At 42.5% G+C, this 26245-nt stretch overlaps 1 protein-coding gene across 1 annotated transcript in view; it reads left to right on the top strand.

The window, feature by feature from the left end:
* The window catches only part of KLF12 (KLF transcription factor 12), a 173669-nt gene that overhangs the window by 98272 nt on the left and 49152 nt on the right, over nucleotides 1-26245 (top strand). The window contains exons 4-5 of the mRNA XM_084272174.1: nucleotides 4458-4593; nucleotides 17180-17239. Coding sequence (XP_084128300.1) covers nucleotides 4458-4593; nucleotides 17180-17239 — 196 coding nt within the window. The remainder of the gene's footprint in view (nucleotides 1-4457; nucleotides 4594-17179; nucleotides 17240-26245) is intronic.

Raw genomic sequence — 26245 nt, forward strand, 5'->3', positions numbered from 1 at the left:
GCTTTAAAGACTGCTTTTTCCCTGCAGCAGCTGCAGCCATGCTGATGAGAAAACAGGACAGTTTACACCAGCTGGCAGCAGGCAAGGTTCAGCCTCCTGGTTAGTCACCTCGGCTCCCCAGCGCCTCAGCCACCCAAGTCTGCGAGCTGAAAAGGGAGCACGAATGGAGAGGGAGATAAAAAAGGATGTGTATGTGGGACGATGTTAAACAACAAGGAAATAAACCTTAGATCATTCTGAAATTTAATTATCACCCTTAGTTCGGTTCACTGCAAAAATATAACAAAAAAAGTCCTTGAATTGCCCGCAGTTTAATTTTGCCCACTGATGCATTTCCATTCCTTGCCTTTTGTTCCCACCACACTTGTGTGTTGCAGCACCTTGTGGTGTGCTAAAACTTGTAGGTTTGGAAGGGCAATCTATGCCTGGTGGACCATATTATCCCTAGGTGCAAGAGCACAACCCCATTGGCACCTTTGTGGCTGCGTTAGGAGTATGCAGAGTAGGATTTACCTTGCCAGGCAGACACAAAAAGAAGGTAATGAAGAGTTTTCATCCTAGCACATTCCTCTGGTAACCTAAAGACGCCACCACATAAATAGGAGTCTCAGTAACATCTTAGGAGCTGGAAATCTCCAGTACTAATGAAATGATGTGTCATATAAGGAACAAAAGTACATAGGATTTTTCATACACACTTATATCGTCTCTTTTTACGTAGGTGTATTCACGCTTAAGTGATCGAAATTGGTGTATAATAACTGTATTACAGACTAAATTATGTAACAACTTTCATGATTCCAAGTTAGGCCTAGGTTTAAACATTAAGAAACTCTCTGAGCTAGCTACTTACAACTTTTGTTGTAGCGCAAGGCAGATTAAGCCACAGTTAATAAGAGGTAGCACATACATAGCTTTTTGATACAATTTATTTACAAACATCAATTTCCACAAGCATCAGGAATAGAGGCGATTAAATACTGGGCAGATACAAACATACAACTTCTTGGAACAAGATTCACATAAAAAACCCCTGAAAAAGTAATGAAATAAGTAATAAACTCATACTTAGGGAACAAGGCAGAAATAACACTTCTTTCCAAATAGTTTTCTGTGCCTAAATCAAATTACTAGATGGTTCAGTTGCTCTTAAATAACATAGACTGAGATTATCCCTAATGCTCAGATACACATTGAATACCATCATGTGTAAGTCATGGTTTTAAGAAGCACAGTCAGAATGGTGCTTATTCTATGTGAAACAAGTAGATATTTTGAACAATTTCTAAATTGCTCTGCGTTTGTCGCATGCAGGTCACTGTGCATTGTCAACAGTCTTTGCTTTGATAAGCAAAAGATGTTTTCTTTATCATACGTTAAGAAATAACAAGCAGCCCAAATGTAGCCAGTATTATCAAGGCACTTTAAACTGTTAGTAGAAAGCTAATGGAAGTTATACTGTGCATTGGTAAATGCACTGTGCTTCTGGAAGGGGTTGTTTCATCACCTCACTGAACATATTTGAATAGTATTTTCTTTATGAAGCTCTTTAAAAAAAATGCAGCTGAAGGGCTGTATTTAATCACTCACTGTTCTTTTACTCAGAGGTGGTTCACAGCTAAGACATAAATTAAAATTTAAGACCAACTTTCCCTCAAGTCATTGCTTATTTGGGGAATGCTTTCTTTTCAAGAGCCCAACTATCCATCAGTGCTACTGTTACGGCTCCACAGCTCCTGGAGTACCTGCTGCCCTCCCATTTTTCACCCTAACCTAGTCCCCTTTCTGAAGCCAGTGAATACGGTAACATAACAAACATGGCAAAATGGAAATTTTAACGGTGACTTTTGGAGCTGTTCTTTAGCTTGTTGAACTGGTCATGATTTCTAAAGGCAGCCTGTGATACCTGTTGTCGAGGGCTGTGGTTAGCCAGAGTTGAGTAGGAATGAGAGCTACCTTCCTTGAAAAGTATGTTGCAAAACACAGAAGGTGCCCTATCTCTGACACTGCATTCATTACAGGAGCACATGCTGCCACAGTTACCTCTAGAGATAAATACTCTTGGATTCCCCTATATCACCTGAACAAACAAAATAAGCAGATTTTTAAACAAATTTCTTTGCTGGTTTTTCCCCTTCCTTGTCCTCCCTTGTGGGGTCAGGCATCTCTCCAGTTTTGCTTTCTACTCTGCTTTTGGTGCCTCTCAGCACTTAATAATCCTACATGGTGTTTCGTGAGTGAGGAGTAACATCCCTTTCTATAAATCACCTCTGAAGTTTGTCTCTGGGTCTGTCCCAGCACAAGCAATCCCCAGTTCCTCTTGGGACTATCCCAGGTGACGTGGGTTGACACCAGCTGGATGCCAGATGCCCACCAAAGCCCGTCAGGCAGGGGATGGGGGATGTGGGGAGAAAATAAGATGGGAAAATATTGTGAATTGAGATACAGACAGTTTAATAAAAGCAACAGCAAAGGCTGCATGTGGAAGCAAAGGAAAGGAAAAGATGTATTCTCTACTTCCCACCAGCAGATGATGTGTAGCCACCTCCCAGGAAGTGGGGCTTCAGCACATGTAGTGGTTTCTCTGGAAGGCAAGTATCGTAACAGTGAATGCTCCCCCTTCCTTCTCCTTTCTCTTAGCTTTTATTACTGAGCAGAGGTCACGTGGTAAGGAATATCCCTTTGGTCAGCTGTCCTAGCTGTGTCTCCTCCCAGGATGTTGCCCACACCCACCCTACTGCTGAGTGAGGGGGGAAAGTTGGAGAGACAGCCTGTGTGCTGTGCCAGCACTGTGAAGGCTGTTGTGGGGACAGCTAACTCCATCCCAGCCAGGTCACACTTGTGCCCCACAGTCCCCCCATCTCTTGGTTTCCTTCCCCTGCCCATATGCAGGTTGTACTTTCTCCCCTTCAGAGGGCAGGGGCAGCAGCCAGCATCAGGGGGAAGGCAGGTAGCCTACAGCTCTGCTCTCCTCACCTTTTCTGTTCCTTCTTGGCACAAACTGTAGCTCTGGTGGGTCGTTCTTGACTGGCTGCTAGACACCCACCCAGACACTCGCACTTCCCCTCAGCAGGACAGGGAGAGAAAAGAAGGTGGAAGAGCTCATTGGGTCAAGATAAAGACAGGGAGATCACTTAGCAATTGTCATCACAGGAAAAATGGACTTGATGTGGGGAAAATATTTAATTTATTGCTTATTAAAAGTAGATTAGGATGGTGAGAACCACTATCCCCCGCACACCCCCCGCCTTTTCCCAAGCTCAATGTTCCTCCTTCATTCCCAGCTCCCCTACCTCTCCCTGCCAGACCACTCGCTGCATGGGGATAGGGAATGAGGGTCTGCATCAGTCTGTTCCTTCGTCCTCACACCATTGCTCTGCTCCAGCGTGGGTCCCCCATGGGTGGCAGCTCCCATCAGGAGAGCCTGCTCCTCAGTTATCCCCTCCAGGGGCTGCAGGGGAATGTCTGCTCCACCATGGACCACCTCCTCCTCCTGCTCTCACCTTGGTGTCTGCAGGGCTGTCCCCCGCACTTTCTTCCTCATTCTGCCTGTGTGATTTTTATTTTTTCCCTTAAACCTGCTCTTCCTGGAGACACCACCTCGGCGGGGGGCTCAGTCGTGCCCTGCAGTGGGTGGTGAGCTGGAGCTGGCTAGAACCACTTGTGTCCAGCTTGGGGCAGCCCCAGCCTCTCCTCACAGAGGACACTGCAGCCCCTGCTGCTGTCAGTGCCCGGGCACCTGCACCATTGCCATACAATATGGATACTGTAAGCTGTGTATGAACAAAACAGGCCTGACATCCCTGATCTTCAGATGTTCCTAAGACCTGAAACCATGTGATTTTACAAAAAAAAAATCTGGCTAAGCCGGCCCTACATGCGGCACCTGAAGGTTAGTTACTGGTGTGAAGTTACATGCAGTGGCTTTGCCACGTGTAATGTAAAAGGAAGGCTTCTTCCGAGGTTGACACTGGTGTTGAGCCAGAAATCAGGACACCAGGTTTTTTTCAGATACCTAAGTTTTAGTTGACTGAAGTGACGTGGGCCCCAGCCTGGTTCCAGATGATGAATGCTCAGAATCCAAGATTGCTCCTGAAATTTTGCTGTAAAATTTGCTCTGCAGTGTGCTGTGTTGTACAAAGCAGATGTAGCCCTTTCCCTTTACTTTCCGAAGACAGGCAGAGTAAGTAACTTGAGGGTAAATGGAATGGTTGATGGATATTATGTGTGCAGCTTTATTTCAGGTCCACTGCCTGCGTTGGTGTAGCCTGTGTGTGTTCTCACGCCTGTGTGCCGCTGGAAATGCTTGTGCCTTGCTGTAGAGCACAGCTACGTGACTTTGCCAATCTGTCACCTGATTTGGGAAGCTCAGTGGATGTGTTGTGCGCCCTGATGTTGTTCTGGGACGAGATTAATTTCAGCACGCTCATATTAATCCATTATATGTCTCTTTCCAGCACAAATGGACCCCCGAGGCCTATCTCCCAGACAAATTAAAAGTGACAGTGATGATGACGACCTGCCAAATGTGACCTTAGATAGCGTTAATGAAACTGGATCTACAGCGCTCTCCATAGCCAGAGCAGTACAAGAGTAAGTATCACATTCCCAGAGTGAAATGAGTGTTGCTGAGGCGCTCCTGGGCCGATGGAGGCACCGGCCCTTGGTGGCACAGCAGGGGTGTTCACCCGGCTGCGGGCTGGCATACCTACCAGCATCTCTTCCTTGTAGCCTTTTTCCCTTTAGGAAGAGATGGCTGCATCTCTCATCTCTCCCTGATCCTCTTTTTTCCTTTCTTTCTCTCTGCCCTTATTTATTAAGTGAAGTTTCAAATTGAAATTGGTTCTTCCCCTTTATTTACTTGCAAAGCTTTTGGTGTTTTTATATTCTCTCCAAAGGGTGACTGGGTTAGACTTTCACTCAAAAACCATGAAATTCTTTTCTTGACTGAAAGCAGCATCAAGAAGTTCATTCTAGTTGCTGTCAAATAGGAACTACCCACATTTCTCCTGAAGGCTGGTGTCATTGAAAGGAAATTAGAGAGGTTCTTTGAACAGTTTTTCCATTGCTGTTATTTTTCTGTGTACTTTTACTCACTGGATGGACAAATAACTTCTTAATTTAATATCTGTATTGCTTGTTTGAAAAAAAAAAAGAAAAAGAAACTGTTTATCATGAACATTAGCAATTCTGTAGATGCACGAGCTTGCTCAGTCACTGTAGCAGCTGGAAGGGAACCAACTGTGAGGTAAATAAGTATTAATATCCCCATTTTATAGGTGAGGAAAATGAGGTTATGCGTAAAGGTCACCCTGTAGGTCTGAAGCAGAGCTGGAAATAGAACTAGAGCCTCCAGGCACTGATGATGCTTATGCTAGACCCGCAAAATGTATTACTTTATCTGAGAAGTTCAAAATATGGGCATTCTGGACATTATTAAATAGGAAGGGATATAGTGAAATCCAGTAGACATTGTTATTATATAATTTACTATGGATACATTTTAAACGTCTTAATGCGCTGTCCCAAAGTGCATCATTTTGCTTAGTTTTCCTGCCCATCAGTAGCCAACCATTCTGATGTTTCCAAGCCATGTTTGGGGAGGTACTTCTGGTTGGGGTTTTTTTTTTTGCATTTCCACCAGACACCTACTAATTCATCTTCCAGTCAAGCACAGTAACTGCGATCATCTAAACCCATATTCTGCTTAAACAGAGAGGGAGGTCTCTACGGACAAGGCGAGGTGTTGGCTCTCACTGTATTTATCACACTCCCTTTCTGACGGTGATAAATGAGGGGAAGGTTTCTTCACCAGTAACACTGTTGCTTGATAGACAGGCTTTGCACTTTATTTTGAATTCGCTAGTTCCAACACTAGGCCCTGAAGTGCTAAGTATTTTTTTTCTCAGTTTATAGCATGCATAGTAAGCCAGAAAAATAAAACAACCCATCATGATTTTGCACTAAATAGTTCTGTCTAATTAATGAAAAGAGAAATCATTGGGCTCTAGCAAATACTTCTGTTACATGACTGACGGATACTTTTCTCTGTGATTGATATTGCTTGAACACTTAGAGTATTGGCCAAAGCATGAAAAGGCTTTTGTTTTTTAGCTTTTCCACAATGCATTCCACAGTTTGTGAAGGTAAATGTGTTGAATGTTACTTGGCTGGCTCTGGAGTTTAAGAATTAAATTAAGAAATTTAATAATATAACACCAACTCATCCTTGTTACAGGTTTTATTTAAACACTAATCTGTTAGTTTATTTCAAAAGCCCCATTAGGAAAATCTAATTTGACTGTGATCTGCAATTTGTCTTCTTCTTTACTTCATTCTCAGTCACAGACAGCACGCATACAGCTGCAGAGCTGTATGAAAAGAGACGTTAGCACATTATACAGACTTCACTCAATCCGTTTCCTTCTCGGGCTGTAATATAGTGCCTTACAGATGGGCTCTGTTCTGAATTTGGGCAACTAATGTGTACCTTAATATTTGACGTTCAGCAAAGCGGTCCACTGGTAAAAAAAGCCCGCATTCCACGTACCCTTTTTGGAGAGAGGAAAGTGCCTTTGAAGCCTTCCAAAGGGAGATCCTGTGTGCTCAATTTCAGGATCTAAACTTAGCAGACAGGAATTTCCTCTGAGGATGTGGAAAGGCACCTACTGTTCTGCTGAATAACCGGGCAGCGTAGGGGCACGCATAGAAAGACTGCTTCAGTAGGCAGTAAAGCACAGGGCTACACTAAGTGCCTGTGGGGCAGGTTGCACCTCAGAGTCTAGAAGATGGACAGTGTGTGTTTTAAGTGTGCTGGTAAAGTCTTTCTTGTGAATGGTTATGCAGTTAACAACAATAAAAAACTTCTTGCATGTACTGGCTGGGAAGTACAGCATGGCATCTCCAAAGGGATGGCAGCATCCTTGCCTTCAGTATCAGGCTGCTGTTGTGCAGTCTTGTCTTTGTTAAACAAAATGCCAAGCCTGGTTTGTAGAAGCTGGAGGCCAGGCGCGAGACAGCAGTTGACCTTTTGCTGTTTTCTCTTCAGACGTGTTGTAACGTATTCTGCAGAAGGATTATAAGTACACGTATGTATGTATAGATACTTCTCTATCGCCACATGTTCTCCAGGAGCAAAGGGATTTCAGATACCTTGTGGTGGGTATTTGCTTTGGGTCAGTCCTGTGTAGCCCCTCACGCGACGTGTGGGGCTGTGGGGGATTGCCTTGGTGCAGCTCCTGGCTTTCCCTGTGTGCTGTCTGTAGGGTTCAGGATTCGTTAGATATCTGTAACATAGATATCTACATTGGAGCTAGTTATCTCCCCCCACCCTGCATATAGACCGGATAACAGTTGGCATGTCCAGGCGGTAATTCTTCTGACCTCTTCCAACTGACTAATTTGGGGAGAGAGAGCGAGTCAAGCCCATGAGCTCTCATTCCTCTCCACTGGCCGCAGGCAGCGGCAGGCAGCTGCCTGGGAAACGTGTCAGCACTGCAGATCTCTGGTGTGAGGTGAGGGTAAGGCAATCCACAGCGCCTGACTGGGGAGTCAGCGTGCCAGAAGCTGGGAGTGACAGGACAATACTGAGACCTCCAGCATCTTCCCTTGAATCTGAATCTACCAGGTGGTGTTAGCAATGCCAAGGTTTTAATCACAAGCTGAAGAAAATTAACTAGTCACCGTTTGGGGAGGAACTGTTTTAATAAAGCCATTTTTAAGCTTATTGTCTTGGAAATTGTGGCTGGGTCCCAGGGCAGTTTGGTATGTCTATGTGAAAGCTTGGCTGTTCACATCCTCTAAAACTGGAAGCCATCTGCCTGTGTTGCTGCTTTGTTTCAGGTCCACCACAGTCTTACAAGCAAAAAAGTCTTACCATTAAAAACTGTGACAATCAGACGCTAAAAGCCTCATGTTTGGCATTTGTTCTTATTAAACAGAATGTAATTTGCTTGCATATTTATAAAATAACCAACTATGACTATTTTTTAATGTGGGAAATTTCCTTCTTGCTGCTAGCTTTATATTGGCTGAGCTTCCAGACTTCTCAGTAGTTCTTTTGGAATGACTTCACAGTCTTTCTTCAGTTCAGCAAACCCAATCAATAATGTAAAGTTATAGATAAACAAAGTCATTATTTCAAGCAGGGTGCTTTGGTGGAATTTCTTTACGTGACAGGGCTGTTTTATGGCAGTTGCTCTGCCTTACCATAACATGGACTAAGAATAATTTATTAGTCTCAAATAATATGCTCTGGCTGATAATAAATATTACAGCAATATGTAGATTTTGGTGGGCTTTGCATTGTAAGCAGCATTTCATCCTTTTTGTAGCGTGTTTTACAAACTCATTTTGACGTGTAGCTCTCTAACAAAAGAGCAGATTCGCCTCTCTGTGCCTGACACCGCTGACGCTTATTGCACAGCAAGAATAGCATCGTATATTCAGGGTCAGATCTCAGATATGCTCTAGAAATCTTTCTGAAGCCAAGGGAAGAGAAGGCATTAATCAAGCCCTAGAAGACCAGTAAAACTTCTTAAGTGTCCCCCTTGGAGGCAGCGTGCTGTTCCCACAGCTTGGCAGCCTTTCCATCCCTAGGCAGCCCTGATGCAGCAGGGTACATAGTACCCTGGTACATACTAAAGCAAACCCTGAACACGGCATTCATCTCCTTTCCCTGCACACTTGTGCAGTAAAATACATTATTTTGCAGCCCGTAGCTCGCTCTCCCTGAACACAAACAACATGAGCCTTGCAGAGGCTGAGGGCAGAAGCGGGAGAAGCAGAGGGTGATTTTTAGCATGAACTTTTGATCTGGTAAAAATCCAAAGATCCAGAAATACCTCCCTCTGTCTCCAGACATTTTTTTCCATAGGGCAGAGGGAACCCCTGTGACAAAACCATTTTTTCTTTCAAGTAATGTCAAGGAGAAGATGGCCTTTGCATATAAACTGATTATGTTTAAAGTAGCTTCTTGGTTTTCTGGGGTAATGGAGAGACAGAAAGTTCAGAGAGGAAGTCCTGACTACTTGTAGTTACAGCTGCAGTTAATTCATAGGAGGTGACTGTGGTGACTTTTGGTGTGAGCTCTTCTTTGGGCTGAGCTGGGTGCCACTGGGTGCTTTTATGAAAATGGAATTAGGGACTTTGACCTTACCCCCGTTCTCTTTGGCTGTGTTGTGTGATTGATACGTTGATGATAGTGTGTTCATCTTTTCTAATTCTGGTGGGTTTTATTGTTGCAGTACAGTGGAAGATAGTTTGGGAAATTTCAGTAGCAAAAAAGAAATTACACAGCAGACAGGCAGCATAGCCACAGTAGAAATGTACTTTTAAATTGGTATGTATTTTTCAAGTCTGAGTTTTTCCTCCTTAGATGTCTTTTTTTCTCCCTCCTCTTCTTTAATGTAAATCAACTTCTGTAGTTGATTTTTATCTCCTCTGAGGTTTATAGCTGCGTCCCATCAGCCATTCATTTTCTACACGGATATTGTCTGTTTTCCTCTTTCGTCTCTAATCATTACTACCATTGTGCTATTCATTATAGGGAGCTTTCACCTCAGTTTTTCTTCTAGTTACAGGCAAAATACTTTGCCCTGAGCCTCCAAGAAACATAAATAGGGTGTTTTGCCAGTGCTTGTGTGAACTTTGCTTTTCTCTCCTCTGGTACGTCCACCCTCCGTGAACAAATGGTCATTTTAAGACCAGGACACAACTGGATGGTGATTTTACAGATGGAGGACTGGCTAGTGCTGGTCCAGAATTTCGTAGTAAAGCATTTTTTTCACTGGAGAATGTTAATTTGGATAAAGCAAAATTGTGGGAATACATCCATCTCATTTTTAATTTTCTCATGAAGAAGTCTGGGATGAGTTTTTCCATTGCAGTAAGGCTTTGCAGCGGAATATTGCATGGTTGCTGCAATGCTTCTGGAGGGAAACGGGACCCCACGCTCAGAAAGCAGAACTGTCATGTACATTCCACCTCCCCACAGGCTGTAGTGTGGTGGGGCTTCTCCTCAGCCTCCTCCAGCATCAATCTACAAACTGAACGGACTTACTAAACTTTAGAGAGAGAGAAATGTGTATGCAGCTACATCAGTGAAAGACACTGATGACACAGAGCATTGTAAGGCAGCTGATCATGTGTATTATGGTTGATGCCCCCACTGTGTGATTATTTCAAGTACATTTCTGTTCTAGTCTTTGGTTATTTTCTTGTCGGGCGTCTCAGATATGTATCCTGTGGCAGACAAGAAGAGGCTTTTGTAGTGAAAAGTGTTGCTGGATCCAAAGTTAGCTAGTGACCCAAGAGTACCGTTGAGTTGGCAGAGGTGTGCTGTGGCTCAGGTAGCTTAGAGAACTGCCCAGTACTGTGTTGCCTGGTTTGGACATACCCTTGCAGCAGGGTTCATCTTTGGTTTTCCTCAGCAGAGAGATGTGCATACTTCTTGATCCGATCACCTCATCAGTTGTGATCATCTACCTTTCGGAGGTGCCTTCCTTTCCCAACGGTTTATAAAGGGGCCTGGGAGGTAGGGAAAGTGATAAAACATTGCTGGAGTTATATGTGAGGAATTTTTTCCCCCTCTACACGATTTTCTAAGGCCATGCTGGAAGTCTATAACTCAAGAAGAAACTCAACCAACGTATATAAACATTTGGGTCTATGCAACTACTATAGGTATGATTTCTTGTATTTACATGTGGTTCAGAGAACTTGCTAAAGAACTACTGACGTGTTCTACAGTGTGTTTTTATGCTGCTTTGCAAACTTTCTCCTAGTAGAATTTGAATCCTCAGAATCACCTGTATATAAAAATGAGTGTACCGAAAGCTGTACCAAGGACTTCCACTGCAAGAGCTTGGAAGTCCTGTATACCTTTGGGAACAGGCACTATGAGGCTCGTTTCAGGATCCCAAATGGACCTATACTATTCTAAAATGTTTTTTCTGCTTCTCTTATTTCCAAGTAATAACTCGCTAGGTTGGGCAATAAAATCAAAGGATGCTATTCTCTGCATGCACAGATTTTAGGATTTTTAGTGTGGAAATTTGCCAGTATATGTCCCAGAGCCTTTTGCCAGGATAACAGATTTCCCATCAGCCAGCGATCATTAGGGACAAGGGCCAGGTGGATGGCAACTGTAAATCAAAAGCAGCTTCTACAAAGAAATTGATATCGCTGCCTGCTTTGAAAGGATGGTGCTGCTTAAATGGCAATGTATTAGGGATATTGTCAAATTGTTCCCTGAAGAAAGCTAATTTGAAAATAAAAGTGCTTTTAGCTTGGTCTACACAAAATTATGTTTTCCTGTCTCCCCAGTAACAGTAACTTAACATGACTGTTGAGTAGATGAATCTGGAGCAAGGACACATTGCCATTAGGTTGTCTTTTCCTCTTCTGTTGAATCACTTTGAAGTGCTAGACATTGCTCTTCAACACATATTTTACCACACCATTACTGTGAGTAATATTTTCCTTTTGATAGAAATATTTAAATTAAGTGCATAATAAGATGGAAGAACCAAGGAATCCAAGTTTTGTTAAAGTCCAGAGGAGTTTTACTATTTACTTCATTGGCTCTAATGATTAACCCTGAAACTGTAACAGAATTCTGGATGCTAAGAAGGTAAAAAAAAACCCTCACCACTAGCTTAGGCTATTTTTGGGACCAGTGTGGTGCAACAAGTAACAAATCTGTACCATGTATGGGTTCATAGATTCCTTTCCATACATCACTTTTGTTACTTTTATCCATCACAAGCGGACCGTCAAAGATCTCATTTCCCGGCTTCAGTTCAGTGTCTGTATTGAATTGTCTCACATAATTGTCTTCTCAAAAGTAGATTGAAGTTTTTAATTAATTTAAATTTTAGTCTTAAGAAGTGCCAATCATTTCAAGGTAGTTGTCAAACTTTGCCGTTACTGGGACTTTACATTACTAAACATGCTCACACAGATGTGCTTTGGAATAAAATGCCCCAAAACAATACAGTATGATTATAATTCATCCAGCACTTCTTATCTTTGGAGTGCTTTGCAAACATTAACTAATTAAATTGCACAGGTCCCCTGTGTGTTCAAATATTATAATTACCCGCAGGTTAGTGGCTTGCTCAAGGCCATGCAGCAAAGCAGAGGATGAGCTGGGATCAGGAACGTCTGCCTTCTAGTGCCACGCTTAATCCACTACAGTGTGTTGCTCCAGAGTGAAGCTTGTGTCATTAGTGCTTAGATATGTGAAATGCGTTTTATTGATAGGGAGGCAGGCATTGTGTAATTGCCTGAAGAGCGTGACACCGAAGAATGAATTACAAATAGCATTATGCATTACTGCTACCCAGTTAGCGGTTTGTACACCTATTTGGCAGCTGTTTCCCCAGTGATTCATTATTCAGCATTTTCTGGGTTTTCTTTCTAAATGGGCGCAGAAAGCAGAGGCAGAGCTGCGTGCATCAAGAAATGCAGAGCTGTGGCAAATACTCATCAGCATGGATTAGATAGCAGAACACTGCCAGAGAAAAAGCCACAATAAAACTACTTCAGTGAACTGCTACCTTGACTTACTGATAAGAAAAAGAAAGAGCATTGTCCTCTGCTGTCACTTGAGCCGAAATTACTTACTTCTTTTTCATTATGTAGATCAGATAAGTTTTTATCTTTCCTTTTCCATAAGGCAGTCCCTGTGATTTTGTGACAGACAAACATGCAGCACAATTAAATCTTAATAGCAGTGCTTATACTGATTTATGGAAAAAAATGTTTCCTAAGTGTTTAGATCAATGCATGCAAAACCACTTAAAAAGTTGCACAGGTCACAGGTATGAAAACTGCATGCAAAGGAGAGCATTGTTAAGAGGGGAATGCTGTTTACCAAGGCATTACTGGGTAAGTGTGTGGATACAGGGGTGTTTAAAAAAAACCACAGGGTTTTTCCTCCCATTTTCCTTTTTCCTGCACAATGGGAAAGGATTGTACTAGGTTTTCTCCTTTATTAGTTCAACCCTCTTTCACTAATAGTGGCTCCACTTGCAACCTCATTTCTCACAGCAAGTTCTTTTTAGGCTGGAGATAAAGAGGAGTGAAAGGAAGCTCCTGGGTGATTGATATGGCTGAGGTTTTTATGCTAAGCCCGTGTGCCAAGGTGGTGTCATTCTCCATGTGCATGTGACTGAGGATGTGAGTGTTACTATTTTGGACACATCAAGAAAAGGACAATTGGATCTTAAAGCTACCACACTTACAAAGTTACACTAGTAAAAATGAAAGGAAATGAAGGCTAAAACATGGAATAAAGCAACGCAACAGCTGAGATAATAACATTAATCCTGAGGTGGGTCAGAAGTAATGATAGCCACAGGTTTCAGAGTCAGGCAGAGCACCCTCATTGTTACAGCCATGACAAACAAAAGATGTGTCAAGAGCGAAGTCTAGGGCCACGTTTTTATTTATTTACCCTTCTCGGATACACATACTCAGATGGCCCAGTATACAGTGCTGCAAAGGAACATGAAAACTGAGGCAGGCAGAATATAAGGAAGAGATCAGAGTGGATCAGAGGACGCAGCCGTGGCCAAAGGGCTCTTGCCTAGCGTGTTTTGCTAAGCTCAGGCAGTGTGGAGCAGGCTGGCAGATACTGAGGAGCCCTAAAAAGTGCTCGCCCTAAGGCCTGGTGTCCATCCTAAGTCCAACTCAGTGGTTGGACTTGATGATCTCTGGGGGTCCCTTTCAACCCCTGCAATTCTGTATCCAGCTGGTGCAAAGCTCCAGTGTTGCACACAAAGCCTCAAAAATGAAAAACCTGGTAATGAATAGAACCTGCCAGCAGGCACAGAAAGAAATACTCACATTTATATATTGATTAGAAGTCTCTATCTTGTCCAAATATTTCCCTCAATTTATTTGCATTAAAAGCCCCTGATATTTAGCGTAGGGCTGGGTTACTATCATGCCAAATCAGGGACACATAATGCTGCCAGATAAACAGGTAGCTTCACATTGAATGACAGAATCACAGAGCCTTAGGATTCTGTGAAGTCGCTCTGGTGTTTCTCTAAAGAACTGATGGCAGTTGCTGCCTCTGTGATCGGTTGCTTACCAAGGCCAAAGAGTCAAACAATTTATAAATAAGTTCAGAGGAGGCACTGGAAAAATGACTGAAATCTCAGTCATAAAAGTTTCAAAAGCAGAGTAATGGGATATTATTGTGTAGTAAATTATTTGCTGGAAATTACTGACTCAGCTGAGCAGGTCGATTCACTTTGCACTCAGTATTTCCACTTCCAAACTACTTGCTATCCATATCAGCACATCATTTCTGAGACTCTTAGCCACTACTAAGGCACAGTCAAAATAAGAAGTGTTTTTCCTCTTGCTTGAGAGGAGCTACGAAGTACCTGCAGTTCTGCAACAGGTACATCCTTCGCAACATACTGTGTGTCACAGAGGTACCGCTGTCCCCACATGCTCGTAACGTGTGTGAAATACCGCTGGTACCCAGAACCAGGGTGAACCATAACAACACAGGCACATGAGGTGAGATGCGGACAGCTGGCTTTGGTGGAGGCGTTGTGAGGTTATAAAATAGATGATAGGCTCCAGCACCTGCATGAAGCATCAACAGTCCCCCCCACACGGTATAGTCAACACAGAGTTAAACACTCTGAAGTTAAATGGGCAGAGAAACAAGCTTCCTAGAACTGACTCTGCTTACCTCCTAGGTATTTGGCTGTGAGTCATCTCTACTCTCTTTGGAGCTTGGGCTTCCGACCTGTAGTTGTGCATTAAAACATAACTGGGGGCGGGGGGGGACGGACAGACAAGACCCAAAACTGAACCAAACAAAAACCAACCCAGAAACAGCTTACGTTCCCAACTTCCCATTGTGAAAAATAAGAGATTAAGGACTTCATTCTGAGCTTAGCCCATTTCTACCTGTTTTAAAGCCCAAACTGTGCTGTCCTCTTCCTACCAGCCTTTACTGTTTAAAAATGTGATGACCAGAGGCAGCAGTGGTGCAACCACCCATGTCTGGCATAAAAGCCTAGTGTTTAGAGCACTGCTTTGGGAAGCCAGGTACCTGTGATTGCCAATTGTGGAACACAAGGCAAGGATGCAAAAGGTAGCCAGGAGTGGTCCTACAACATAATTTTCCTTGTTTGTTCTTCTACACTTTTATTTTGGAACGGAAAGTGACTATTACAGATCTCTTTTATTTTGAATCCATGTTGTCAAGTGTGTTTTAGCCATTTTAGCATACAGAAGGTTCAAGCCCCAAAGGGAAGGACTGGATGTATCTCCCCAGTTCTTGGATCAGAACAGAGGATAGGTGGGAGGCCACAGCCATTTGGCTTTCAGGCCAAACAGAGAGGAGCATCCAAGCTTTTAGGTATGTGTCTGTGGGGTTTGTTGAGCTGTCTGGGCATCTTTTGCTTCAGTGCCTGGATACCGTAGGTTCTAATGAGAGTTTTAGTTGACTGCTAAATTTCTCCCTGACAAAAATTCAGCAAGGAAAAATACTTACCATCCTCACCAACTGTATGTTTGCCTCCTTGTTGCTTAGCTGTTAAAAAGGAACCTTTATGAAGTGTACAAAATTTAGAGTCATGACTTCTGGGTAATGTCTTGCGGTTCACATCAGCTTTAGGAATAAATATTCTTCCAATAAAACACAAGAGATGATCATAAATCAATTGACATGAGAAAGAGTGGTCTGTGTTATGGTTTCCAGTTGCCATTTTTTGAGTCCATGTTGATTTCAGTTGAGGGCTAATGGGGATGGGGAGATTTTGTCCCAGTGCCCTTTGATTGCGTACTGACTCAACTGTGGAATAAAATCTGTGCCGAGTGATAGGATGAGACAGGCACCTGGGATGTGTGTCTGAAGAAGGAAGCAAGTCTACACAGGGAGTGGAAAAAGGGTGGAAAATAACAGCGTCAGGCTGTGCTAAAGCTAATAACTTAGACTTTGGTATGAAAAGTCTTTACATCAGTCTGTCATCTTAATAGCAGATTTCTGTCATTATCAGAAATTTAACATTTAACAAATGGCAAAATCAAGCAAATTGGTATTTATTGCACACTTGAAGCAAGGAAATGTGAGAGATTTGAAAGATGCAGTGTAAAATATTGGGAGAACGTAGACTATTTGTAGGTTTCCAAGGGCCAAGGGAAAATGCAGTTATGTAAATTAGGAGAAGCTGATTTGAAAAATTTCCTTTTCACTTTCAACAATTATTTTGCCAACTTGGGCATTTTAATTGAGCATTATGAAGGGTCCAAAAGGTTTCCAATGCAAATGCATTCAAATGCTAGTGTGCCTAGAACATTTTTATGATTCATGTTATTATTCTAATATTTTTTGGTAGATTGGTGGGCGTTGGTCTCAGACTAATTTTGTGCTACATTTGAGGTCTAAACCACAGAGAGAAGGACTAAAGGGGGTTATTCATGAACGTGGCTTTCTATAAGGTTTGGGGTTTTTTATTTCCTAATGTGGTGGACCTGTTCCCAAAAGCCAGCTGTATGATGTTTCTTGTTTGAGCACATGCAGTAGATGAGAATTTGTCAATAGAAAAGCAACATTCCACGTTGTCCAAATCCCAACATAGGAGTTTATATAGTTGTGTCACATATTTGTGTTGTTCAGTATTCCAAATAATATTCTAGAAGATCATCTATTTTCCCTGGAGTCTCAGTTTTAAATAAAAAGTGTTGAAGGCTGGGTTTTTCAGTGATGTGTTGGGAATAATATTACTTAAGCAGCAGAATTCTGGGAGCGGTTGTTCACTCCAGCTTCTATTTCCTCTTCAAGCAATGTCTGCCTGCTCTAGATTCCTGTTAGTGTTTTCCTCTTGGTCACTGATAGTTTTTTAATAAGAAAATGTGATCCACTATGACCCAGAATTAGCACTAAGTGACACCTGGGCCTTTAACTTTTGACTCTGCCCCCATGCAAATTAATGGCAGAGCTCCTAATGACATACTTAGCATTAGTTGGGACCTCTACAGAGCAATTTCAGTTTAAGGAGGAGTTTTAAGTGAAAATCCTAAAGAGTCCCTTAAACACTGAGGCTATGTGCTTACTTTGCACTATGTGTTCCTCAAGCTTGTATTAAGCCCCCTGCAATTGTTTGGGGTAACTTAAAATTCCTAATTGTCTGTGTTCAATTTCCAGAGAGAGCATGTGGGGCTGTGCCAGGTCAGCTGTTAACCCTTTTCGTTTTTTCAACTCCAGGTATGAAGCATTTTATTGTGTATTCTATAATGTTTTGTTTTGTTGACAAAGTCTAGTAGCAGTGCTTTTCAGCTTTCATTCCCTCTTTATGTCATGGCTGGGGGATATGCAGTGCTGGGCAAGGTCCAAAGCTGATTTTTGGTATTGCTTTTTCTGTTTGGAGCTCGGGAGGGTGGTGGTGTGCATCATGGGAAAGCTGCAGGTTTTTTTCCAAATCCCAGTGACTGACATAGAATCATAGAATGCTTTGGGTTTGAAGGGACCTCAAAGATCATCCATACAAGAATAGGGGGGAAAAAAATCCCATCTGATCTCTGATAGTGCAGTTAAAAGTGTCCAAAATAGTTTGCTGAAACTGAGTGATATCTCTTACTACTCAAAAATAATGTGAATCAACATAGTTTACGGTGTAATGGCTCGTGTTGCCAGTTACCTTGAAATAATTGACAAGCAAAAGTGTAAAATGTAGGAAGAAGTATTTGCAAATGTCTCCTTGTTTTTTTTTTTTCTCTCAAGGATGCCAAGATTTTCAAACTTTACTGTGTAATGCCCCTAGTAGATGCCCTACTCTAGAGTGCAGAGTTTACATACAAGTCCAGTGGGAGGTGGAGCAGGAGGTTACAGTGAGTGTTGTGAAACCACAAGGTGCCTTGGGTTCACCTCACTTGCCCAAGTAGAAATGGTGTCATATGACAGAAGGGATGTACCAACACTGATAGCATTCCTGGTTTTTGTTGGATTTATTGCTGGTGCTTTATTGGGTTTTAAGATAGTGTGAAATGGAAAGTCCACTCTCAGTGTGCTTGCTTGTTTGCTTGTTTGTCCTTCCTGCTTCTCTGTGGGCCCCTAAAAAAATTCCTTTGGAGTCGTGTTCATCCTGTGACAAGTGTAAACCTATCAACTCACTGCTTTATCTGCTCCAGTAATCTGTGGGCCTTCTGTCTGTAGAGTACAGAAGGAAAAACAACTTCACATGTTCAGTATAAGCAAGTAAGCTGCAGAATTCCTTCACATTTATAAGTAGATCCAAGCTTCACCATAAAATTAAGAAGATGGCACATTTAAGAGCAATTACACTTTCAAATTGCTAATGAGTAGTCAAATGCAGAAATCGTTCCTCAAATCTAGTCCTATCTCCAATTTGCAGTTAATTGCAATACAACTGGTATATTTATATTAAAAATTAGCAGCTGCAACTTCTCTGTTAAAGCTCACTTAAAATCTATGTGGGTACAGAAATGTAACATTATTAACAGAATTTGAGACTTTGATGCATTGAAAAGATAGCTTGTTTTTAAAAAATCCTGAGGGTTTTCTTAGATCTGGTTGAAATCTTCAGAAATTATTTTGGAGAGCCTAATGGTTTCCCAAAATGTTGCATTTCTAAAATAAATTTATATGTTAGATACAGTTTTGGATACAGACTCCTTTAGTCAAAATTAATAATAATATTCCACATACTCATCAGGTATATTTGCTTCTATTCTACAGGAAGCATTTTCATGAAAGAGGCTTATGTTGTCAAATTTTTGCTGGCTTTTTAATGGTGTCAACATTTTGCTAAAATAAGATTGCTCGTGTATTTATATGTAGTATTTATACCTACCATAACAATTAATATGAGATCCTACTGATGAGGCCCCCAGAACAACATGCATAGTTAGATGTAAATGAAGGTGGCATAAGTCAGTTCACGTAGCACTTCTAAACCACTGAATGTTTGTTGTCTGGCTGGAGGGAGAGGAGACTGAAATGTAATATTTTGGTGAGCCAAACAGCTGTTAATATAACTAGACACTTGGAAGAAACGTGGGGTTTTCTGTGACTTCTTAACGTACAAGACTTAATTGTTAAAGAAAGTCACATCTGTCCAACCTCATTTAGGCCATGTGGACCTATCTGTAGAGTGAAAGGTGGAAATGAGACCAATGAGATGAGTATTTAAGTCAGTGTATCATTTGAAAGTATGAATTCTTATGGTGCACTGAAAACTGCTCACAGTGCTAGGAGTATTCATCACATCTGGTCTTGTGTCTATTGCAGTTTAGGAACAGTAACTGCTTGTTAGAAGTGAATTCTGCTGCAATTAGATACATCTATGTGAGTGGATGTGTTTCATTTGAATGAAATTCCATGCATGCCCAGTTTTGTTTTGTTTTGCTTTGTTTTGTTTTAAATTTCAAGAAAGTTATTATTCTGTAACATTGCACTCAAACTTAGGGTATTCTAGTTCTGAAAGTGCAGAAATATTCTTAAATATTTGATTTTCTTGGGGAGGGGGGAACAGAATGGATCACAAAGTCTTGAAGAAACAGTTTTTGTAGGCTCCTTTCCCCTTTCTTGATTGGGTTCATGAAATCTACTCAATGCCATAAGTTTTACTCAAAACCGATCTCACACAAATGTTGAGCATCTTCTGAACATATTGGGTGGCCACAGGCTGGGACTGTTGCTCCAGGTCATACATGCCTAACTGTTCTGTAATGTGTTGAGTGCTTGGCCCATGGTGCCTTCCCTGATCCAGAAGTGCCCTGATCCGCCGTTTCACTGGTGACAGAGTGATAGTGTGTGTGGGTTTCAGATGTTAGTGTGCTCAGTGTGCCTCTTTGTCCTCCGTGTCTCGCAAACAGTACTGCTTTTGCTCTTGTATAATTTACCCTCATTCTTCTTTTTTAACACCTCGTTCCACAGGCTCAGCCAGATGGGAGATGTTTGGCAGCTGGAGGACCCAGATGCCAAATTCTGGAATATAGCTTTCCTGCACTGGCATGTGGGTTCATGGCTGGCCTCTTGGCTTACACCTCTGCTAGCTTCTTGGCTTGCTGTCTAGCTGGCAGCTGTAGCACTGCCTCTGGGGCTGCATTAGGGTCAAGCTGCTATTGAGTTGGATGACTTTCCTGATCTGAATTACTCTGCCGGACACCATTTTCACCTTAGTTTGCTTTGACTCTCCGCTATTCAGAGACGGATGTGTGCACTGCTCTGTTTTATTCCTGCCATTTGTAAGACTAACTGGAAGCAGTAGTTCTCATTTGTCACCAGTTCAGGAAGAAAATAAGCATTGCAGAGTACAGTATTTCACTTGTTAGGATTCCCGTTCGGTTAGTAGGAATGTAAGGCTGAAGTCTGTACTTGCAATTCATCTCCGGAACCAAATTGCAGCTACGGAGAGCACAGGCTTTAAAAAAAACACATTTCTTATCTCTACACTTGGATTGCTTTCAACCAGGAATGAATCTAGCTTTTGTGAAACAGAAAAAAAACCAAACCCCAACAAAACCCCATATTTGGGAAGACAATTGGGATCATTTTTAAAGAAGAAGGATAAAGAATAATGATGGTGATAATACATAGGATGCTACCGGTAATAATTAAGAAGAAAATGCTTGATCTTCTCTTTGCCTGATTTGAAATGTCCTCATTACATACTTTAGTTTTACCTCAGGTTTTTTTGTTGTTGGGTTTGTGGGTTTTTTTCCATAAATAAGTTAGTGAAAAATTAATGCATCTAGGATAACCAAACCATTTGAAGTAATTCCCTCATCTGCGTCTTCTCCTCCCTGCAGCTCAGTGCATAAACATGACTTTCAGTGGGAAAAACTGCAAAACCAGGAGGTCACTAAGACTCCTGATGCTTACAGCAAAGCACAGGTCAGTCATACCCACTATGAAATGTTCATTCCCTCACTCAGCTGTAGTGAGATGATGATGTGCTCTGCTGGAGGCTGCGGCGTCCCTATCACACATTCACACAACTTCTTTAATGCTTGAGCAGATAGCAGTTGTGTCACACTTGGACACAGACTCCTCCTACCTGTGGGTTAATGTCAGGCTTTTGCAGAGTGGTCTGACCTCTGAGGAAAGCACTGGAATTCCCCATTACGATCACTCTCTGCTGATTGCCCAGGAACTCATAGGAATACAGTCCAGTTACAGTATGTAAGTTATGGATCATAGAGGGAACCAATAGGACCTAAAAGCATCTGTTTTCCTCAGAGGTAGCCTGCATAGCCCTTTCTGAGTGATAATGGAGCAGGCATAATTATTTTGGAAAACAAACAGGTAGCAGAAACCACAATATTCACACCTTTTGCAGGACAGCTTTGTAAAATAGCTCGTCACGAAAGTGGGAAACCTGAGTTTTAGGTTCTCAGCACAAGCATCACAGAAGTGTTTTAGCCATGAAGATCCTTGGCACAGGTCTAATCAGATGAGAAACTTGGGGAGCAGTGGAAGTCCCTCAAGTCCCTCCTTACTGAATATGGGCCATTGTATAGACAGAAGCACAGAAGTCACGGAGTGGGAAGCAGAGTAGGTAAGAAGAGCCTGAATCCTACCTGAGAATGGACAGGACTGGGACTGCAGTAACATTAGGCCATAAACAGACATGTATACTGAAATAAAGCTTTCATCATCAGAGCTGAGTGTCCAGATCTCTGGTATGGAGGCAGGATCCCCCTTTTCTGCCCACCCTTTTAGCCTGGTGGTTCTTGGCATTCCTGGTTACAGAGTAGCCTCACTTGCACAGACACTCATGCAGAAGACCCTGAGTCCTTATAGTCAGGTTATTCCTGGGGTGATGGATCTACTAGATCAACCATCTGTCCGAGAAGGACTTACACCCAAAGTCTCTCCTTCACTGAGCAAATTACCTGACTGCAAGGCTACAGTACACCTTGCCAGTGCCACCACCATCAAAACTCTGCCTGCCTTTTGGTGCTTCTTCACAAGACATAAGGCAAAGCTCAGGATGTCTGTAGGTGGAAAATGGGCACCTGCCAGAATGAGCATGTGTGAATGTGTCTTGTGGTTGGTATCCAAAGATGCTCCAGTTTAACAGCTGAAGGACCTTGTGAGTTTAGGGACATTCTTGGTAGGACCGTTCACAGGACTGTGTGGGAATGTGGTCATGGACCTAGGGAGGCTTTTGGGTGCCTACCTGTTGTGGTTTAACTCCAGCCAGCAGCTGAGCACCACGCAGGCACTTGCTTGCTTCCCCCGCTCTGGGATAAAAGAGGGGGAAGAGAAAACAAGGGAAGACAAAGGCAGACCTGATGGGTTGGGATAGGGGCAGTTTACTGGGACAGCAAAGGGAGAGAGAAATACCAATAACATGACTTAGGGCAAAATAGACAAACCTGGTAGTGATATACAATGCAGTTTCTCACCAAACTACACAACTCAGGCTGTATAGTGCAGACTCATCCCGAAGCCCAGCTGTCCCTAAATTTCATGTCCTGGAGCTGTGCACCCCTCCCCCAGCAGGCCCCCTTGGGGTAACCTGCCCTGGCTGTGTCCCTTCCCAGCTTCCTGGGTGCCCTCCCCACTGCCTAATCATTATGGGCAGTATGAGAAGCTGGAAAGTCTGCTTGGCAACAACTAAAAACATCCGTGTGTTATCAGCACTGCTCTCATCTGAAATCCCAAACACAGCACTACACCAGCTACTAGAAAGGAAATGATCCTAGCCGAACCCAGGACGCTGCCTCCCAAATCAGGGTTTCAACATTCCAGTTGCCACCCTTTCACCATGTATTTCACTTTCCAAACTATATTTTCTCTATTCAAATGAGCAAGCCTTCGGTGCTTTCCAGTGTAATGGAATTAAAGATGTTATTCTGTTATCCATAGTATTCCTTTTTCCTGTTTACCTGGTTTTGTCCCTTTTGCTTATCAAAGGATGGGTCTGGCTGTCCTTAGTTTTTACACCTCAGCCACCATTTTTGCCCCAGAGACATTCTTGTCGCTTCCTGTATCCCAATGGCTTTGGAAATCATATATAAGGTAGAACAAATGCTCTTTTTTTATTCTTAAGCAACTATGATTGTTGTCCCTTATACATTCTTTTCAAGCAGAGAAACAATGTGTGCTGTTAAAAAAGGAAAATAAACAACTGTAAAAATGTTTTTCCCCTTCCCTTGCGACTACAGTACATTCTGTAACCCAGTTACTGTAATTGTTTTCAAACTTTTTAAAACATGCATACTGTAGAGAGGTTGCAGTAAAACAAGTGTAAGCATTTCTCATAAGGCAAATGTGACCTCAAGGGATGAAAAAAAGATGGCAGTACAAACAGAAAATCCCATGTTTTGTTTATCAGTATCTCTTTTTTTTGGCCTAGTGGCAGATACTTGGAAAGAGAATCTGTTTACTTCAATAAAAGGCTAGCTCAGAGTTTGCTGATTCCCAAGGAAAAGTAGGCATAGTTTCCAAGTTGCAAGCTATTCAGTGTGTGTGTGATGAGCTGAAGTCATTTGTGGATTTGCATGTTGCGTTTTGACGTGATTAAATGTTTTAAGTCTATTGATTTCACGCTGGGGATTAATGGTGCTGAATGAAAGAGCATCAAAGAATAAAACGTGTTTACATGCCCGATTAAAATACCTTAAAAAAAAAAAGAGCCAGAGTACCTATTACTGGATAGGAATGAGATAAGAGCAGCATAGAACCAATCACATGTTCTGCATAGAAAGGGAAATGAATTAACTTCTTTAGGCACAGAAAGAAGAAAAGCACAAATTCGATAAGGATTGACAGTACCTTTCTGAATGCCTTAGCACTTGGGTTTCACTCCTTATTTCAGAAGAAGGGATTAAAGAGGTTTCATTATCAGTTACCGCAGATCTGTTTTACTGAACCAATCAAAGCATGATGCTTAGCTGCTTGGGGTTAATGAGATGATCTTTTAACTGGAGAACTTGTTGGTAACAGCATGTTAATAAAGGACAAGACCCAAAGATATTCAGTGCCAGCGTGGACGTGAGAGACAGTAAAAATGGTGTTTGCTGCTTTGAATTTGCATAATACTTTTAGATCTGTTTGCCTTAGCATATTAACTCAAAAAACATACCGTTATCTTAGAATGTTCACAGCGCTAATTGGTTTGTATCTGCTCTCTGCAAATGTTCCTAATGGCTGTCTGGATTCATGGGTCGTATCTGGATTTGCAGTTAGGTGTCACATTCTGTTTACCAAGATAATAGTAGATGAAGATGGAAAAGACCTATTTGCTCGTTAAATCAGTCCTGTTGAAAGCACGATACAGACTTTTTACAATAGTATTAAACTGTTAGTACCCCTGATGTTAGCCAGAATGCCAGAGAAAGAATTTATTTGGGCTTTATCTCTGGAGTAGGATGCCTTAATGATCGAGTTAGCATACAAAAATACTTGATGCACGTGAAATACTTCCTACTGAGCTGGGGAGAAGTTTAAATGTGTGGTCTAATACAGCTGAGTAAATATCTGACGAGACCAGCTCATGCACACACAGTTTTTTTTCACTGCTGATGCTGTGATCTGGATTAGCGTGTGTGAGGTGAATTCATCAGTCTGATAGAAACTACAGTTTGTTTGGCTCAGAAGGGGTTGAACGATTATCCTGGGTTTGGGGCGGTGGAGAGGCAAGTTTGACAACCCGAGGTTATTTCCCACCACCACCACCACCACCACGCTTTCACTGGTTAATACAAGACCTGAAGCCCTTGGTTACAGAACAAAGTGAGCAGCAACCAAGCCTGTGCAAACCCAGGAGAGAAGTAATGACTGTTCCTCTCGAGCTTCCTGCCTCGGTGCAGGTGCAGGAATCAGGAATTCCTGAATAATTCATAAGGTGCAAATTAGCCCCAGCTTGCTCCCACTGCTCGAAATCTGCTTCTGCTTACCTACCTAGCTGCTATGAAGAACAGAAATTAAGGAAGCTTAGGAAACCAGGGAGGGCAAGGCAGGAGGTGTTAAAGGCCAGAGTCAGGGAGACTGCTGAATCCTGGCTCGGGGCTGGCTGATGAATTAGTCTGTGCATTGATTATTCATGAAGAGTTTTCTCAGGAAGAAGTAAACTCTGGGGACCCATTCCATTGCTCTCTGAGAGGGAAAAACTTCCTTTTAAGAATTAGGTTTTTCCTGCTTTTGTTGTTATTGTTTCTAAAAATTATAGGTTGAAAGAGCCACTTAAATGCTCATTTAAAGCCTATTAAGTGATGTGGAGAGTATACATCTATTGTGTCACTAAACTCAAGGGTCCAGAGAAAATTTTCGTGAGAAGTTTCAGATGTTAAGATGCTTACTGCTTTGAGTAAAGGTGGATTCCAAGATTTTGTATTAAGCTAGTTGTATCTGGAAATGCAGCTTGTAATCTTATCATTTAAAAGGCAGCATTGCTCTCTTAAATACCATTAGTGACTATTACCTTTTCAGTTGGGTTACTCAGCTGTTTTTCTGCCCAGAAGAATGAAATGAGAAGTGAGTGGCGCTTAAATCCTTCTGCTGCGTGACACTGCAGCTTACCCAAATATCAAGTAAAAGGTTTTGCTGAGTGCTGCTGTTATGGGAGAGGGGAATTCCTTACACAGCTCTCAGAGCAGTTTGCCTTTCACCGTGCAGCACGGGGAGGAGCTGGCCTGGAAAAGGCAGGCTGTTTCTGCTGCGTACCTGAGTATCGCTTTGACATCTCTCGGGTGGGAGACGGAAGCATCCGACATCCCCAAGCAGGAGCAGGAACAAGGTAGTTAATTCTCCCTTATCGGCAGGTGTTTGTATGGAGAAAAACTCTACTAACGGTTTTGCTGTGATGAATATGAAAAGGGAAGAACAGCGAGGGGGGGAGGGGGGGAAGCTTCTTTTTAGTGGTTTGGGAGGGAGAGAGGGTTGACGTATACCCTTTCTTTCTCCATTCCCTTTTACCCACCCCCTCTTGGCTGCCGGCTGCAGCAGCTAGGTCACGTTGCCATCATCTGTTTTTGTATTTCCCTCATTTGGGTGGCTGGAATAGGAGCTGGCTCTCATTTCTAGCTGATTCTGTCATTTCCGCTAGGCCCCAGCTTGGGCGAGTGCCAGGACCAACAGGTGATCCTTGTAGCTGCAAAACAGCAGGAAGGAGGCTGTGCATGTAGGAGACAGTGCACCAGAGGGGCTGCCTGGCCCAGCTCCATCTTTCTGTATAATTAACGACCCCCCCCCCCATCATCCCCAACCCCCCATACTGAGCAGAAAATCTGTGCAGAGCAG

This window comes from Gallinula chloropus, assembly GCF_964237585.1.
Source record: "Gallinula chloropus genome assembly, chromosome: 1".
NCBI classification, from domain to species: Eukaryota; Metazoa; Chordata; class Aves; order Gruiformes; family Rallidae; genus Gallinula; species Gallinula chloropus.